The sequence below is a fragment of the Oncorhynchus gorbuscha genome, linkage group LG03, assembly GCF_021184085.1.
Source record: "Oncorhynchus gorbuscha isolate QuinsamMale2020 ecotype Even-year linkage group LG03, OgorEven_v1.0, whole genome shotgun sequence".
Taxonomy (NCBI): Eukaryota; Metazoa; Chordata; class Actinopteri; order Salmoniformes; family Salmonidae; genus Oncorhynchus; species Oncorhynchus gorbuscha.
This window is the reverse complement of record NC_060175.1, coordinates 56,352,914-56,371,270: the sequence shown is the minus strand read 5'-3', so window position 1 is coordinate 56,371,270 and position 18,357 is coordinate 56,352,914. Positions and strand designations below refer to the sequence as shown.

At 43.3% G+C, this 18,357-nt stretch overlaps 1 protein-coding gene across 1 annotated transcript; it reads right to left on the bottom strand.

Moving 5' to 3' along the window:
- Positions 1-1,187: 1,187 nt before the first annotated feature.
- On the bottom strand, positions 1,188-13,166 carry LOC124017237 (tubby-related protein 1-like). Its single transcript, XM_046332554.1, has 15 exons — positions 12,893-13,166; positions 11,725-11,778; positions 9,013-9,049; positions 6,206-6,323; positions 5,880-5,993; positions 5,658-5,774; positions 5,283-5,384; positions 4,907-5,068; positions 4,738-4,820; positions 4,120-4,287; positions 3,769-3,881; positions 3,535-3,643; positions 3,173-3,271; positions 2,781-2,952; positions 1,188-2,549 (listed from the first exon to the last, which is right to left on the bottom strand). Exons 2-15 carry the CDS (start codon positions 11,769-11,771, stop codon positions 2,416-2,418), a joined length of 1,575 nt encoding a protein of 524 aa, XP_046188510.1. The 5' UTR covers positions 11,772-11,778; positions 12,893-13,166; the 3' UTR covers positions 1,188-2,415.
- Between the last annotated feature and the right edge of the window lie 5,191 nt (positions 13,167-18,357).

Sequence of the window (18,357 nt, the reverse complement as noted above, 5' to 3'; positions counted from 1 at the left end):
ATGTCATACTTTATTTGCAGATAACATGCTCAAATAATAATGAATTTATCTCCAAGCCTGCACTTTGGTTCGCAAGACACTGAAATGCATTGTTACCTTCATTAAGAATCGTTATCAAATCAACAATAATGGAGCCTTATGTTTGTCAATAGCTGTCAATATAAGTCTCTTGTCCACATGATTCATACAAAGTCAGAATCTAGCCTAAGAGAGAACATACAGTTCTCGGTTTACATACACTTAGGTTGGAGTCATTAAAACTAGTTTTTCAACCACTCTACAAATTTATTGTTAACAAACTATAGTTTTGGCAAGTCTTTTGTGTCATACACAAAGTAGATGTCCTAAGTAATTCTTCCAACAATTGTTTACAGACAGATTATTTCACTTATAATTCACTGTATCACAATTCCAGTGGGTCAGAAGTTCACATACACTAAGTTGACTGTGCCTTTAAACAGCTTGGAAAATTCCAGAAAATTATAGGCTAATTGACAATTTGAGTCAATTGGAGGTGTACCTGTGGATGTATTTCAAGGCCTACCTTCAAACTCAGTGCCTCTTTGCTTGACATCATGGGAAAATCAAAAGAAATCAGCCAAGACCTCAGAAAAGAAATTGTAGACCTCCACAAGTCTGGTTCAAAACGTGGGGGTGCTTTGCTGCAGGTGGGACTGGTGCACTTCACATAATAGATGGCATCATGAGGCAGGAGAGATATGGATATATTGAAGCAACATCTCAAGACATCAGTCAGGAAGTTAAAGCTTGGTCGCAAATTGGTCTTCCAAATGGACAATGACCCCAAGCATACTTCCAAAGTTGTGGCAAAATGGCTTAAGGATAACAAAGTCAAGGTATTAGAGAGGCCATCACAAAGCCCTGACCTCAAACCTATAGAAAATTTGTGGGCAGAACTGAAAAAGTGTGCGTGAGTAAGGAGGCCTACAAACCTAACTCAGTTACACCAGCTCTGTCAGGAGGAATGGGCCCAAATTCACCAAACTTAATGTGGAAGGCCACCCAAAATGTTTGACCTAAGTTAAACAATTTAAAGGTAATGCTAACAAATACTAATTGAGTGTATGAAAACTTCTGACCCACTGGGAATGTGATGAAAGAAATAAAAGCTGAAATAAATCATTCTCTTTTATTCTGACATTTCATATTCTTAAGATAAAATGGTGATCCTAACTGACATAAAACAGGGAATTTTACTAGGATTAAATGTCAGAAATTGTGAAAAACTGAGTTTAAATGTATTTGGCTAAGGTGTATGTAAACTTCCGACTTCAACTGTACATAGAGAGAACATAAAAAGGCAGGTATCAGAACAACAAAATTGTTGCTTGAGTGGAATGAGAACAGCAAATGAGATTAGTAAAATACTTGACTGTCGACAGTCAATTGGTACAAGCATATTGCCTTGTGCCACTGCCGCTTAAGTGTTCACAATGAAACCTCTAATTTGTCATAATATTGGTGATAAAAATCCCTAACATGAACATACAGTAGACATCTGATAAGCACACATCGAGCTAAAATAAGGTCAATTTCATAATGTTGACATAACACAATGCATGGAAACAAACGTAACCCTACTGATAATAAGAACAAGTATGCCTAAATAAGTCCACGTAGACCCAGTTTTTCTACCAATGGACTTGAGATTACACATGATTGAATTTGCCTTCCAAACGGAATAGAACAGAATGAATTGGACATTCATGAATTGGACAATCCTTGATGTAGATGGGAGGGAGATAGGCTTTCAGTCTTCAGATGTTACTTTCATCCCCCAATTGGTCTGCATCCCCCGAAACTGAAATGGTGTAATGCCAAAGCACACCACATCTCAAGTGCTCAGCCTTGCATGCAGCATCAGCAAGGATCTCCTATGGACAAAGTAACGTTGTTCCCAGAAAAGTTTATGATTATCATTATCATGAGACCACAGGAGGTTGGTGGCGCCTTCATTTGAGAGGACGGGCTCGTAGTAATGGCTGGAGTGGAATTAGTGGAGTGGTATCAAACACATGGTTTCCAGGTGTTTGATGCCATTCCTGAAAATAAGAGAGCCGCACACTCTAGGAGCTCAGATGCAAAAATTTAATTACCAACGTTGACAGCCAAGCTGTCTTCAAGATGCCATTCCGTCAGCTCAGTTCCGGGCCATTATTATGAGCCGCCCTCCCCTCAGCAGCCTCCTGTGCATGAGACGCAAACAAACCAAACAATCCCAGAAGGCAGTCCATGTGTTATCAAATGCACTTGGATTCCCATCTCGTCTAGGACGTCCATCCTTCTGTGTACCTTGCACTGATGTTGAGTGGTGAAGGAAATTCTTCTTTCTGGTAGTGTGTAATATAACGAGTTGCAGCAGCTTGAGGCGGCACAGGGGCCCATGGTTTCCTGTTATTCGCAGGTTATTTTGCCATCAAAGCTGGATAGAGCGATGGCAAAGGCCTGCACCGCACACATGGGGTAGCTATAGTCCAGAGTGAAAGCATCATCTGCTACTCGTCCAAACTGCATCACAATATAGGCCTCTAGAAAAATAAAATAAATTATAACAATGTACACACAGTTATACATTTACATTTGTTGCAACAAAAAAACTCCCAGAAAATATACTGTATTTGGGAGCTTTGACTTTATTCAACCTTATTCACCTTATTTTGTTCTTGGAATTTCATCCACCGGTATTGTATATGATAGTTACTAGAAATAAGCAATATGTACACAATGTTATGATTGTGGATGATTTTTCAGCTTCTCACCATCTTTGCTGTGGATGATCTGAAAGTTCTTGATGGAGGCCTGTGTGACCCTGCCGTTGAAGTTCAGCACATGTGATGCCGTGTCGTCGTTCCACGTGGGGGTCTTGTTGTGGAGTTCGATCAGATTGTCCATCTTTCTGTTCTGGAACTTCATCAGTAAACCGTTGTTGTCCTGAGGAAGAGGGATGTGGGAGAAACGCAGCAGTGTGGCTGGTCACATTAACAATATGGACAACGAGGAATGTTGCGGTGAAAGGAGACCATCCGATGTACTATGTGGCCTCCTACAAAAGATTGCTCATTTAAGACCTTTAAAAATCAGGACAATGGTGTTGTTCATCCTCATCCATAACACAAGCAGAATGACATCTGTAAAACAATGGTTTGCTTACGCTGCGAGGTCGGATGGGTACCCGTTCACTGTCCTTGCCCATTCCTGGGATGATGACGGTCAACCTTCTGGGGCCCTTTATTCCCAAGACATTAGTTTCCTGTCAACCAAAGGTCAGAGCGATACGCGGAAATAGGAATTACATTGTCATGGAAGTTGGGAGTCCACCATTTATCAATTTAACATAAGATTTTCTAATTCTAATCTTATAATGAACATTCTTTGAAGTACCTATAGCCCCTTCAATAACCCTTTGTAACCCATTAAAGAGTCATTGAATGGCTCAACTATACAGAAATAATTAGCAGTTTGTAAACTACTTATAAAACCTTCATAAAGGGTACTTCAATGTCAAAGCCTTACATAAATGATGGCTGCTAGTTCTTGGCGAGCATTGGACATGTCTGGTAGAGCTCTGTCTGGATGCAGAGCATTGTCAAACACTGTGAACTTAGTGCCCATCATATTGGACCTATGGGAGTGTAAATAATCAATCCATGAATGCAACGAGCTTATGAAATGCATGATTCCAGGTGTAATACTATGTATTTTATAGACAAGTTACAGTGTTGATCTATGACTATAGGTTACGGATACCTCAACTTTCCAATGAAATTTTCTCCATCCCTAGACAAGTCTGTGGGGTCAATGGAGATAAGGTAATTGGAGGTTGTGCTTTTCTTTCGTTTTCTCCCAGCCAGTAGAAAGATCTGTAAAAACACAGAATAAATCTCCTGGACAATGATTCCTCAAAAGCATATCATAACGTAAATCCACAACTTGGTTTTAAGCTCACGTTGGCTCCATCTCAGATTGAGATTCATTTTGAAAACAAAACTTCAAAAGCGGTGTGTGACTCATCTGAAGCCACATTTGTGGGTTATAATACATTGACAGACAGAATAGAGATCCACAAACCCCTAAATTGGACCTCCGGGAGTGCCTCACCTTCTTTTCATTGTCGAGGTGGAGATAATATGTGGGGTACAAGCCTTTGTCCATGCCCCTCTTGTCCCGGGTCATCTTGCATTTGACCGTCACCCCCTGCTGGGCTGGCTGCAGGACAAACTCCTCCAGGCTGTCAAACTCAATGTCCGGGGATGGAGGCCTCTCCTCCTGGATGTGGGACAGAAAAACTGGATTATCAGTAGGTTAATTTATACATGGCTCTATCTACATTTTCATCCTCTCTCTCTCTGCCGGTTTCTTAAATGCATTGGAGAAGGTCAGAGGGGAGAGACCTTAGACTTTCTTATCCAGCGTGTTTGATGCGGCAAGGAGTAATCTTTTTTTGGAGCCCTGATCAGAAGAATGCAGCATTGTATACTCCACCCTACAAACCATCACGGTGCAGTAGCAACACTGTGACCTAGGTCACGATTCAATCCATAATCGCAGAAGTTCAGCACTATAGTGTCGTTTGAAATGTAAAAGGTCACTTCTGATTGAACCGACATAGGCAGCATTTACAGTCCAATTGTTATTGTGCTATAGTGCTGAACTTATGCGATACGGATTGAATCGAGACCCTAGTCACTAAACGGGGACTTGCAGACACAAACCCACCTTCTTCTTCTTCCCTTTTCCCTTTTTCTTTTGTGTCCCTTTTTCTGCCTCGGAGTCAGAATCGTCACTCTCTGATGCTTTGGCTGATAGAAAAATAAAACATTAGGAAAACTGGCAGGAAGACACCCAAACACTTGGGCTGTATTTAATTAAAGCAGAACACACTTGCCTTTCTTTTTCTTCTTGTCTTTGTTCTTGTCTTTACCCCTGTCCTTGTCCTTGTCTCCCCCTGCTGCGAACATGGATGCCGGGTTGGCGTTCTCCTTCTTTTTTGAGTTTGACTTGCTGGACTTGGTTTCTGGTTCACTGTCATCACTATCAGATTTGGCTGCTGGTTTTAGAGAATGCACTCCAGGTTATGATCATATCTCAGTGTACCTACAGTGCTGTAACATTATTGCCATGTGTTCTCTTCCAAAATGGGTGTGGGACACAAGTAATACACGACGATGGGTTAGAGATTGTCAGCCATCAAATTGATCATTATTTGTCCCTAAAATTGCAGCGGTTTAAAATCAATAGGTAAAGCTAGTGTTAACACTTACCTTTCTTCTTGCTCTTGGAGTCTGACTTATCCTTATCCCCATTTACACAGAACAGAGAAGCCGGTTCCTTTTTCTTGGTGTCTTTCTTCGCTTTTTTGTCATCTGAAAAAAAGGCGCGAGGCAAAAATACACCTCTCAAGCGATGCCATTTTCTCACCAGTGCTATACAAAAAGATGTTCTGAAACGTGTTTTGTATTTTTGTATACATATTTGCATTCTGTCTGGTGTGTATTGTGCAACAGCTCGTTTGGTGATGACAACGTAAGGCCGTGCGGGACTAGTGTTTCCTCTCACTCAACATTTCGCAAAGAAATCTCCTACCGAATCCTCTTAAACCAGGTCGTATTCTTGTCGTTTCAGTAACTCCTGCCCACCTTTCGCTTTGGATTTCTTCTCCGTGCCATCTTTGTCAGAACCTTCTTTTGTGGTCTTTTTCTTTGCCTTCTTTTGTGGGGTCTCTTCCTCATCATCATCTTCTTCTGTATCTGAACCTTGAGCAGAAAAGGAGACTTTTTATTTATTTTTTGGGTTTGAAATAAATGTTGATGCTTTAACACGCAGAGCATCATCTCAGTTATATATTGCCGACTGCTTACCTTTCTTTTTCTTTGGCGCACTTTTTGTTTTCTTCTTTGGCTCGTCTTTCCCTTTCACTTTTTCCTTTTCTGTTTTTTCTCCGTCTGGTTTCTTTTTCTTGACCTTTTTCCCACCTATTTGACAACAAAAAAAATGAATTGAGAGATGACCTCCAAAAGAAATGAATATACCTTTGGAGCGATAGCCATATTAATTCATTACATTTGGATACTGCACACTATCTCAGATAGAAATGATTTATTTGTGGATCACCAGCATTTTGCCAATCATTTGCGTAGGTCTCATTTGAAGATATGTCATTTAAACTGTGCAGAGCAGTCCATACTTTGAACAGCAGGATTCTCTTCTCCAGACAGCTCTTCGCTCTTCTTGTTCTTGCTCTTTTTGGGCTTGGCATCGGCACCATTGGCGGCTGGGTTGGCTGACTCGGCCTTCTTCTTTGGCTTATAGAAAGCATTATCTGCAGGAAGAAGAGTCAGAGAGGAGACAAGGAGAGCGGGGCAGACACCGGAGAGAGATGACACAGCTGTGCAGTAAGGACAAAATCCTACGTTTAAGATCTACTGTATGTGCGTAACAGCCTTTTGCATGAACCATGCTTTTACACTGAGTGCACAAAACATTAAGAGCACCTGCTCTTTCCATGACAGACTGACCTGGTGAATCCAGTTGAAAGCTATGATCCCTTATTGATGTCACTTGTTAAATCCGCTTATATCAGTATAGATGAAGGGGAGGAAACAGGTTAAAGAAAGATTTTTAAGCCTTGAGACAATTGAGACATGGATTGTATATGTGTGCTATTCAACGGCTGAATGGGAAAGACAAATATTTAAGTGCCATTGAACAGGGTATATGATAGTAGGTGCCAGGTGCACCGGTTTAAGTGTGTCAAGAACTGCAGCGCTGATGGGTTTTTCACACTCAACAATTTACCGTGTGTATCAAGGATGGTCCACTACCCAAAGGACATCCAGACAACTTGACACAACTGTGGGAAGCATTGGAGTCAACATGGGCCAGCATCCCTGTGGAACACTTGACACTTTGTAGAGTCCGTGCCCTGGCGAATTGAGGCTGTTCTGGGGGCAAATATAACTCAATATTAGGAAGGTGTTCTTAATGGTTTTGTACACTCAGTGTATGCCAATAGTAAATGTTGCAGGAGCATGAAGATTTGAGTGACTTACCATCCAAAAGACAGTAAGGTGCAAGCAGAAATGTATGGAGACAGAAACAAGTAAAGCACCGTACATTGAAAATCACACTTCTATAAACACAGTACTTGATTATCCCATATTATATATTTTTACTACTGTCAAGACATTCTCTTAAAACCGATTCATTTTCAAAAAGGAAAGAGAGTGGCCAATTCGGGGGGGGGTTGGAAGTGCACCGACCAACCAAACTCTATTCAACACGCAAGCACATTCAGTTTTTCTCCGAATCAGTCTTATTCACTCGCTCTGGTATTATGTCAGTCAGCCTCCCAACACTACCAGCAATCCCTTTCACGTGACAACTGACCAGAAACCAACTATTACCACAGCATCCCAAGAAAACTGGAATAAGGTCAGTCACTGTTATTCTGTTCATTTAAACACGGACTGACGACGGAGTGCAGCGATGGATGGCCACAGTAATCCGATTAAGATGTGGCTCTATTTCTGTCCTCACCTCAGACCAGCTGCCACTAGCGGCCTGCAGACCAAGCGGTCATCATGGATTTTTTTCAAGAGAAATCTGAATATGTCCATCAAATAGATTGTTGGCTATTTCATGAATAACAGTCAACATTGACTGCTATTTCATGAATAACAGTCAACATTGACTGCTATTTCATGAATAACAGTCAACATTGACCCCCCCCCCCACCCACCCCCTTTCCCACATCACAGCAAATATTTCACCTCACAAATGTACCAGAGCCTCATCACAGCCCAGTGGCCAATTCTACATAACCATCAATACGCAACAGACACCGACTCTGGCCTTGCGGTTAAAGTGCGATTGGAGGTGTAATAGTTCGATCGCTGGCCGAGTGATACCAATGGGACCCGATGCACCTCTGCTTGGCACTCTGCGTTAAGATGATAGATTTGGGGCCTTGTCATAGACTCGCATCCAGAGGGTGTCCTTTTTAACTGAAGCTGCCTCACGCTACGAAACAGGAGGCTCCCGTCCTACTCCTGTGAGCAAAGGCAACTCACGACGCACAACAGGCTGGGATAAACCAGCCACTTTAGAACTGTAACAATACCACAGCAGCATGCTCAATCACTCAACCGGTTTTCTATCCACTGAATTGTCTAGCAATCAAGAGGGCAAGTAATATAACCCGTAGTCATCGTAAACACCATTACAGTATATCCGAATGAATCAAAATGCGATATGAGAAATGTTATTAACTTTATAGGACCCATCGCGAGTATTCCTTCTCTCCGGCGTCCCTTCGACAAGAAAAGCACCTCAAAACAGTTTCGATAACGTTACCTTCTCTGCAGACATGGTGTGGCCAGTGACTTCTTCTCTAACAAACTACAGACTCCTCTTTTCCCTAAAAGTGTTTAGTTTAAAAGGAAGAGGGAGGGGGGAAATTCAACACAATGGAGATAATAAAGCGAGTGAGTAGCCTGGGACTCAATGGCTGGCAATCAGCAGAAAGTTGCTAATAGGATTTATGTGTAAAGTCATCAGCTCTTCAAAGGCAGAGACACGTCAACGGGACGAACCAACATGGCGGGGGAGGAGGTGTGTTAGAGGACAGAGGACAAACGCAGGTCCGTTGTACACATGTGGTAACGGACCCCCCCTGTGAATGTAATGGTCGATGTGACTCATTACTAACCAACTTTGACTCGGACACAACACAGGAACTAAATCACACACACACACACACACACACACACACACACACACACACACACACACACACACACACACACACACACACACACACACACACACACACACACACACACACACACACACACACACACACACACACACACACACACACAAATACAAATAGACATGTAAAATGGACAACAAGTGTCTTAAAAATGTACGCAAAGGCACACCCTGCTGTAGGTATCTTTTCGTATTTTAAAACTTGGTATGATTGTCTTTTACCTTATGTGGAGTGGACATATCTTGACTTTCTTGAGACCTGTGGAATCCATTTTAAAAAATCATGACACTTTTTAATAATTCATTTCTTCAGACATAGGTTTGGACAAGACATATATGACATTGAGATGCATTGTGCTGACATTATTTATTATTATTCGCGAAATAGTGTAATGTCTGTTCTACATGATGTATATCTGTAACATTCCACCCTCCTGAACACCTTGCAAAGAAGGGCATCTATTGGCATATGGGTAAAAAATCAAATAAAAAAGCATACATTGAAAATCCCTTTGAGCACGGTGATGTTATTAATTACATTTTGGATGGTGTATCAATACACCCAGTCACTACAAAAACACGGGCATCCTTCCTAAGGAAGGAAAACCACTCAGGGATTTCACCAGGAGGTCAATGGTGACTTTAAAGCATTTACAGGATTGAATGGCTGTGATAGGATAAAACTGAAGATCGATCAACAACGTTATAGTTACTCCACAATACTAGCCTAATTGACAGTGTGAAAAGAAGGAAGCCTGTACAAAATAAAAATATTCCAAAACATGCATCATGTTTGCAGCAAAGCAAAAGCACTGAAGTAATACTGAAAAATATGTGACAAAGCAATTACATTTTTGTCCTGAATACAAAGTGTTATGTTTGGGGCAAATCCAATACAACACATTACTGAGTACCACTCTCCATATTTTCAAGCACAGTGGTGGCTGCAACATTAAAAAATATATATTTTCACTTTGTCATTGTGGGGTATTGTTGGTAGATGGGGGAGAGAAAAATAATATATTTAATCCATTTTGAATTCAGGCTGTAACAGAACAACATTTGGTATAAGTCAAACGACATCCGATCCTCTTTTGCTAAGTCAAACGACACCGCTGGTTCTGCTCACACTGCCCTACCCTGTGCTCTGACCTCTTTCTCCCCTCTCTCTCCAGATGAAATCTCGCGTCTTGTGACGGCCGGCCGCCCAACAACCTGCCCGCTTGACCCTATCCCCTCCTCTCTTCTCCAGACCATTTCCGGAGACCTTTTCCCTTACCTCACCTCGCTCATCAACTCATCCCTGACCGCTGGCTACGTCCCTTCCGTCTTCAAGAGAGCGAGAGTTGCACCCCATCTGAAAAAACCTACACTCGATCCCTCCGATGTCAACAATTACAGACCAGTATCCCTTCTTTCTTTTCTCTCCAAAACTCTTGAACGTGCCGTCCTTGGCCAGCTCTCCCGCTATCTCTCTCTGAATGACCTTCTTGATCCAAATCAGTCAGGTTTCAAGACTAGTCATTCAACTGAGACTGCTCTCCTCTGTATCACGGAGGCGCTCCGCACTGCTAAAGCTAACTCTCTCTCCTCTGCTCTCATCCTTCTAGATCTATCGGCTGCCTTCGATACTGTGAACCATCAGATCCTCCTCTCCACCCTCTCCGAGTTGGGCATCTCCGGCGCGGCCCACGCTTGGATTGCGTCCTACCTGACAGGTCGCTCCTACCAGGTGGCGTGGCGAGAATCTGTCTCCTCACCACGCGCTCTCACCACTGGTGTCCCCCAGGGCTCTGTTCTTGGCCCTCTCCTATTCTCGCTATACACCAAGTCACTTGGCTCTGTCATAACCTCACATGGTCTCTCTTATCATTGCTATGCAGACGACACACAATTAATCTTCTCCTTTCCCCCTTCTGATGACCAGGTGGCGAATCGCATCTCTGCATGTCTGGCAGACATATCAGTGTGGATGACGGATCACCACCTCAAGCTGAACCTCGGCAAGACGGAGCTGCTCTTCCTCCCGGGGAAGGACTGCCCGTTCCATGATCTCGCCATCACGGTTGACAACTCCATTGTGTCCTCCTCCCAGAGCGCCAAGAACCTTGGCGTGATCCTGGACAACACCCTGTCGTTCTCAACCAACATCAAGGCGGTGGCCCGTTCCTGTAGGTTCATGCTCTACAACATCCGCAGACTACGACCCTGCCTCACACAGGAAGCGGCGCAGGTCCTAATCCAGGCACTTGTCATCTCCCGTCTGGATTACTGCAACTCGCTGTTGGCTGGGCTCCCTGCCTGTGCCATTAAACCCCTTCAACTCATCCAGAACGCCGCAGCCCGTCTGGTGTTCAACCTTCCCAAGTTCTCTCACGTCACCCCGCTCCTCCGTTCTCTCCACTGGCTTCCAGTTGAAGCTCGCATCCGCTACAAGACCATGGTGCTTGCCTACGGAGCTGTGAGGGGAACGGCACCTCAGTACCTCCAGGCTCTGATCAGGCCCTACACCCAAACAAGGGCACTGCGTTCATCCACCTCTGGCCTGCTCGCCTCCCTACCACTGAGGAAGTACAGCTCCCGCTCAGCCCAGTCAAAACTGTTCGCTGCCCTGGCCCCCCAATGGTGGAACAAACTCCCTCACGACGCCAGGACAGCGGAGTCAATCACCACCTTCCGGAGACACCTGAAACCCCACCTCTTTAAGGAATACCTAGGATAGGATAAGTAATCCCTCTCACCCCCCCCCCTTAAGTTTTAGATGCACTATTGTAAAGTGACTGTTCCACTGGATGTCATAGGGTGAATGCACCAATTTGTAAGTCGCTCTGGATAAGAGCGTCTGCTAAATGACTTAAATGTAATGTAAATGTCAAAGGGGGTATGAATACTTTCTGAAGGTACTGTATATTAAGACATGCACCAAGATCTTACCGGTCATCTGTCCAGACGTCTCTGAGGGTTTCCTTCCGGAGAGGCATGAGTGTCCTGAGGAGAGGGGTAGGAATCATAGAAAGAAAGTGGTTGTGTTCGAGGAGTGGATGGTTGTTCTGGACATGTGTCAAAAAGGAGGGAAGAACCCTTCTTAAGAACACATTTTTGTTTGTAAGCCTATGATTTCAAAATATGATCCCTTCATCAATGTAATACATTGATTTACAGAAAGTGTTTTTCAATTGAAATGGTGGTGCTTAATCTTAGTGGGCTCCCGAGTGGCGCAGCAGTCTAAGGCACTGCATCTCAGTGCTAGAGGCATCACTACAGACCCTGGTTTGATTCCAGGCTGTATCACAACCGGGCCGTGATTGGGAGCCCCATAGGGCGGCGCACAATTGGCCCAACGTCTTCCGTGTTAGGGTTTGGCCGGGGTAGGCCGTCATTGTAAATAAGAATTTGTTTTTAACTGACTTGCCTAGTTAAATTTACAAAATCTTACTTTACATGTAAATAAAGTCACATGCATGTAGGCAGACAAACATAGGCAGGGATCTAAATTCAAATGTTTCATTGATAACACTGGTGCTCCCAATTATTATTATTTTTTTAAAGTTAGGAGCACCACATGAAATTTAGGGGAACCAGAAAATATAAATGTATAAATCCAGTTTTCTTTCTTTCTGTGGCCCCAAATGTTTGGATATATTGGTAATGTTAGCTAGCCAATGAGGTAACATGACTGAACAAAGTGTAAACAAATGGTTAACGATGCGCTAGTAAATTCAGAACTGCCCACGACATGGTTTATGAATGTAAAATGCGGTCCGTGGTCTGCTATAGGAAGAAAGAAATGTTGCGGCATCAATTGTGGGCCAGGTCTTTTGACCTGATTGTGCTAGAAGCAAGCCGTTTTTCCCTGTAGTAATAGCGCAACCATGACGCTATCAAATATTTTTCTCTAGGGCACCCGGAAACCACGGTACAGCAATGCCTTAGCACAACAATTATTATGTGTAATATTGCTTTCCTAGTCGCACGGTGCTCCCAAAATACAACTCCTAGTCACACAGACAAATATTTTGTCACATATGGTCGCACTTTAGAGCCCTCAACACAGGCATAAACACAAGCTCAGACTCACACATGCATGCACACACGTATGTACCTTTGACTGGCTCCAAGTAGATGCTGATCTTTGGATGTGCTCTGTGCTGTGGTCAGTGTGGTCTCCCCTTAGCCCACCAATGTGTGACTGCCCACAGGGGTTCATACTGATCCTGGCTATGTGGGCTGGTTCATATGACCACTTCACTAAGATGATTGTCTACAGAGAAACAGGTCCCCTCAACCTCACTAATCCACTCCACTCTATTCCACTGCACACAACTACTACTACTACTACCTCTTAATAGGATTGCAGACAAAGGATTTGGTCCACTCAACAACTCCACTAGTCCTCTCCACCACTACTTGTTAATCAGATTGCCAGCAGGGCAACCTGTCCCTTCCACTACTGCCCACCCCACCAGGACACGACAAGACATCCCCCCACATACACACACTACGGTTTAACATAATCAGCTCTACACCATCTGGGGACTTTAAAATCCTTTTTAGAAGAAAGAGGGAGATCTGATAGGGTTGGATTGTCAACCTCTATTATAAGAGTTTCCCTAACCGGACCAGCATAAGGAAAAAAACGATTCAACATACATTCTGGTATATGAACGAGAACCAGTGTGTGTTTACCATTGCTGGAGGAGTGGTGTTTCGTGATCGTGCAACAGTCACATGAAGCATAGTTGTAGTTCCTACTTTCTACCACCAGATGCTGCTGAATATCAGTAGACCACAAGTGTTGCAGGAGCCAGTGAAAGCACATGGGGGCGCACATCAGATTTAGGAGAGATTCTGCACAATCATTTGAGTATACAGCCATTTTAATCGATTTTACGTTGCTGCGAGATGTTTTTATAAGCCTATTGCATGACGATAATGTGTCATTCATTGTAACAATGTGTACTTACATTGCGTTTCGGCTACACTAACTGTCGACTACCGTGTAACAACACAGGCTCTATTTTCACGATTTTCATTCGTTGTGCTATTTATATAGTCAACTGTGAAATTATTGGCACCTTTGATAAAGATGAGCAAATATGACTGTATAAAATAAATAATACAAATACTGACTATTGTATGCTCTAAAGAAGTTGAACTTTATATATTTTTTTATACAACAACAATTGAGAGATTTTAAGTAATACTTTTATTCTCTCAGTTATATTTATATATATTTTATATACTAATACAATTGCTCAGAGAGAGATTTTGTGAAGTAATACTTTTGTTCTCTCAAAATGATTGAGGTCAAAATGATTGGCACCCCACTTTTCAATACTCTGGCACCCTCTCCCCTTGCTAGGATAGTGAGGATGTAGCTCAGTAGTTGTATAATTTATTTCACACAGTCTTTTTTGCTCATCTTAATCAAGGATGCCAATACTTTCGGAGATGACTGTAAGTCAATATAATACTGACGATGAAGTAGTTGTAATAATGTGTTGCTCGTGGTAATATTATTCTTAGTAGTTTTAGCAGTATTCATAGCATAGTTAGTTGTGCTGTAGTTATGATAGTATCACTTGTACAGTATACAGCCCACAGGAGGCTGCCGAGGGGAGGACGGCTCATATGGTGTGAATGGAATGGTATCCAACACATGGAAACCATGTGTTTGATGAATTTGATACTATTCCATTGATTCCATTCAAGCCGTCACTATGAGCCTGTCCTCCCCAATTAAAGTTCCACCAACCCCCTGTGATTCAGCCCTTGCGGTATACAGTGCTGTAGGCCACACACAGTATACATCTGCAGACTGCACCTGTCTGTGTCTCAACAGTAAATCAGTATTCAAGCTATTGAATGAAAGACTCTCTCGCCTCTCCTCTCCGTATGCCCCATCACACTGGCCAGCCCGTTGCCTGTTGAAAGAAGTATAGACTAATAGCTTTGCTGGCATTTCTGTAAACCCTTGACAGTAACACAGCACTTGGCAGACGGCCTAAGGAAGGCCAATGACCTCAGGGCTGGGGAGAGGGTGTCAAGATTTTAAAGAGACAGTACACCAAGCTGACTGTAACTGAGGGATGTGGTGCTGTGTGTCTTCACAACAATTGTACGTATAGACCTACTGTTGTTATCAAATCAAGTGCATCACTACAACATGCTGAACGTTGTAGTTATGCATTTGGTGACAGGATGGGGGTAAATGTTGCATCCAGAAATGAAAAGACATCACAATAAATGCTAGTTAAAGCAACATTCTTAATACATTAACAATTGTAACAACAAAACAGAACAACATCAGAACAAAATAAAAGGGTAGAAAAGGGGACACATTTTAAAGGTTGTGCAAACATTGAGGTGGGGGGGGGTACGTTAAGTTCCACTGTGGTGTCAGACGAAGGCCCTACAAATTGTCAAAGACTCCACCCACCCAAGTCACAGAATTTCATAGACTCTGCTACCGCACGGCAAGTGGTACCGATGCACCAAGTCTGGAACCAAGAGGACCATGAAAAGTGTCTACCCCAAAGCCATAACACTGCTAAATAATTAGTTAAATAGTCTGGGTAGCTATTTGGTTAACGTTCTTCATTTACCCTTTTTGCACAAACATTTTTGACTCATCACACACACTTCTGCTACTGTTTTATTATCTATCACTTTATTCCTAGTTATATGTACATATCTACCCTCCATTACCTCATACCCCTGCACATCGACTCAGCACTGGTACCCCGTGTATATAGCCAAGATATCGTTACTCATTGTGTATTTATGATTACGTGTTTTACTTTTCTATTATTTCTGTATTTTCTTTCTCCTCTGCGTTGTCGGGAATGTCCGTTGAGTAAGCATTTCACTGTTAATCTACACCTGTTGTTTACGAAGCATGTGACAAATAACATTTGATTTGGTTTGAAGCCAGCGAGTGGTAATACACCCACTCCAGAGGTGGCGGCAGTGACCTAGAGCTCAAGTTCCAGGTCTGAAGTGTCAAAATATTTCATTTTGCCACTTTACTGCTGACCCAGCAGGCAGCGTAGTTGAGGACACTGAACCCGGTGCACTGTAAAGCCTGTTAAATGGTACACAGAGAGAGAAATGCCGTAGCTCAGGAAGGGCAAACAATGAAGACGAAACAGGAAAATGTGGGCTAAATTAACCAGGCCCCGAGGGAGCTGCTGCTTCGGAAAGGGTTAAAGACAGGGACAATGGCAGGAGGTCTCTTTAGGGTTCACTATAAACAACATGACGTTCTACAAACACAAGAACCAGGCTCTCAGGCCACTATAATAGAATAATGATACACAACAAGACTCTCTGATCTACGATCGTTGTGCTTGGAGCATTTCCTCATACGCTAGGTTCCAATTCAACCACGAGACCTCCCTACCCCTCTATAGCCACTCCTGTAGCTCTGAAACGATTGGATGGGTGTAAGCTGTTTGGAAATCAGCAGTAGTGTATAATTTCGGAGCAAGCTGCCACATCCGTGGAGAATATATGCCAGCCATGGTTGGCGGTACATCTAGTATATTTACTAGCATAAAACATAGTATGTACTCAGCCAGTTAGGGTCTTGGCTGTGTGAGTCCATTAGAGGAAGAAAGATCCATGCCAACATGAGTCTGTTCATGAGGAGAGGTGTGGTCGTTATGACCCGAGATGCACTTCTCCTCTCTGCACTCTGTTTACAGACAGTGTGCCGCGAAGCACAGCCAATGAGAGGGAAGTAAACGTACACATTCTTGATTGTTGAGTGAACGATCTGGGTAGGGGTGCAAGGCCCCCCCCCCCCCACACAAACACACACACTTTTTAGATGTTCAATCAGATAAGCGGAATATTTTTTATATTTGTTTGGAATAAACTACGGCATCCTTTTCAGCCGAGACATCTAGTAATTATAATAACAAAGGGTTAAACTCAACTCCAGGAAGTCACATTTTCCTGCGAGTCACATTTCCATAGTTCTCAGTAACAACGGCCTCGCGCCTCTCCGTTGGACCTCCCTCAGGCGCTATCATGTGATACTCCACACAGCAAACAGACAACAGACAAATGGGGAAATGAGGAAAAGGTTAGTAGAGCAGGCCGATCCAGTGCTGTGTCAAATCTAATAAAGAACTAATCAAGAGCCTTCTCTTCGGCCTCTAGTGTTTCCAATGCACACAGTAAAACTATTGCCTTAAACGGCTAAAACCTTGCCTGAAAAATACTTTGTCAAAGTAAAAAGAGAAGAGAGAGGAAAGCCAGGATTCCTCGAAGAGGGAGGGCACACTTAAGTATGTGCTCAGCCAGAGGATGATTTCATCGCCAGGGGTTGTGTGTGTGTGTGTGTGTGTGTGTGTGTGTGTGTGTGTGTGTGTGTGTGTGTGTGTGTGTGTGTGTGTGTGTGTGTGTGTGTGTGTGTGTGTGTGTGTGTGTGTGTGTGTGTGTGTGTGTGTGTGTGTATGTGTGTGTGCGCGCCCTGCAGCCTGCAGCTAATAGAGGGTCCCAGTGGAGAGTGTGAGTCTTGGCGCCACAGAGACCATTAAGTTCATGGTCAACTACACACACACACACAGGCAATCATGCATGCGCACACACACACACATAGACACAGCACTGCACTGTATATTCACATACAGTACAGTCGTTAAGTATCACAGTCGTAAAGCATAGACATCCCCTACTACCTGGAAATAGTGTGGTTTGCAAGGGATTATCAGATAATCAGGACTAATTTGCAATGTACAAAGTATGACATTTAAACACTTTTTTGACAGTCAGATATGTTTGAGGTAAATTGACATTACTTGAGCTTTGATTGGACTCCACACACAAAGATGTGTACAAAGCTCTCCCTAGCCCTCCATTCGGGAAATATAACCAGAACTCTATCCTCCTGATTCTTGCTTACAAGCAAAAACTCAAACAGGAAGTACCAGTGAGGCGCTCAATACAGAAGTGGTCTGATGAAGCTGATGCTAAGCTACAGGATTGTTTCTCTAGCACAGAATGGAATATGTTCCGGGATTCATCCGATGACATTGAGGAGTTTACCACATCAGTCACCGACTTCATTAATAAGTGCATTGACGACATCGTCCCCACAGTGACTGTAGGTACACATCCCAACCAGAAGCCATGGATTACAAGCGACATCCGCTCTGAGCTAAAAGTTAGAGATGCCGCTTTCAAGGATTGGAAAACTAATCCAGACGCTTATACGAAATCCCGCTATGCCCTTCGACGAACCATCAAACAGGCAAAGGGTCAATACAGGACTAATATCAAATCCTACTTCACCAGCTCTGAATCTCGTCGGAAGTGGCAGGGTTTGCAAACTATCACGGACTACAAAGATAAACCTGCCGCGAGCTGCCCAGTGACGCGAAATGCCTTTTTATGCAATAGCTTGTCTGGACTGCTGTGTGATCACGCTCTCCGTAGCCGATGCGAGTATGACCATTAACCAGGTTAACAGGCAGATTACCAAGACATGTACTCAGAGCATGCCCTAACCACCTGGAAAGTGTCTTCACTGACATTTTCAACCTCTCGATGACCCAATCT